We start from the raw sequence: 473 nt of genomic DNA, 5'->3' as shown, positions 1-473 counted from the left end.
TTTGATGATTAGAGTGCGCGTTTTCATAGTTATGTCCCCTGCTCCCATGTATTACCGACCTATGAAGTGATCATGACAATTTTGTACATCAGCTTATGTGTTACATTGTACTATGTGTCTGATGAAGCCCCTCGACGCTGCCGCCCTCCTCCTTAGACCTCCGCATAACCCTGTCGGTAGATCAGTGAATTTTCGTGGCTAACTCAAGCGCAGTGGCAGGTGCGGCGGCAATGGGTGCATGGTGCGGTCCCGAGGCGGTACGGGTTGAAGAAGTCCTGGCGCTGGACGTTTGGAGTGTCCACGATGGAGCTAAGGTACTTCCACACCGTGCTCGGGTTGTCACTCCGAGTGCTCCACCCGCCCCACAGGCAGACGTCGCGGATGTGCCAGCGGCGAACCATTGCCAGGTACTGGCAACCACCACGGCGGAATGAGTGTGTGCCGAACGGGCGTGGGTCCTTGCCGATTTCGAA

At 55.8% G+C, this 473-nt stretch overlaps 1 protein-coding gene across 1 annotated transcript; it reads right to left on the bottom strand.

Annotated features, from left to right (window-relative positions):
• Positions 1-203: 203 nt before the first annotated feature.
• Positions 204-470, bottom strand: BXZ73DRAFT_60230 (uncharacterized protein; the record flags this gene model as incomplete). Its single annotated transcript, XM_048021705.1, has 1 exon — positions 204-470. A coding segment is annotated over one exon (267 nt), but the record flags the coding sequence as incomplete, so codon positions are not given.
• Positions 471-473: the final 3 nt, after the last annotated feature.

This window comes from Epithele typhae, assembly GCF_022376455.1.
Source record: "Epithele typhae strain CBS 203.58 chromosome Unknown BXZ73scaffold_322, whole genome shotgun sequence".
Taxonomy (NCBI): Eukaryota; Fungi; Basidiomycota; class Agaricomycetes; order Polyporales; family Epitheliaceae; genus Epithele; species Epithele typhae.
The sequence above is the reverse complement of the archived record's forward strand: the minus strand, read 5'-3'. Positions and strand labels throughout refer to the sequence as shown.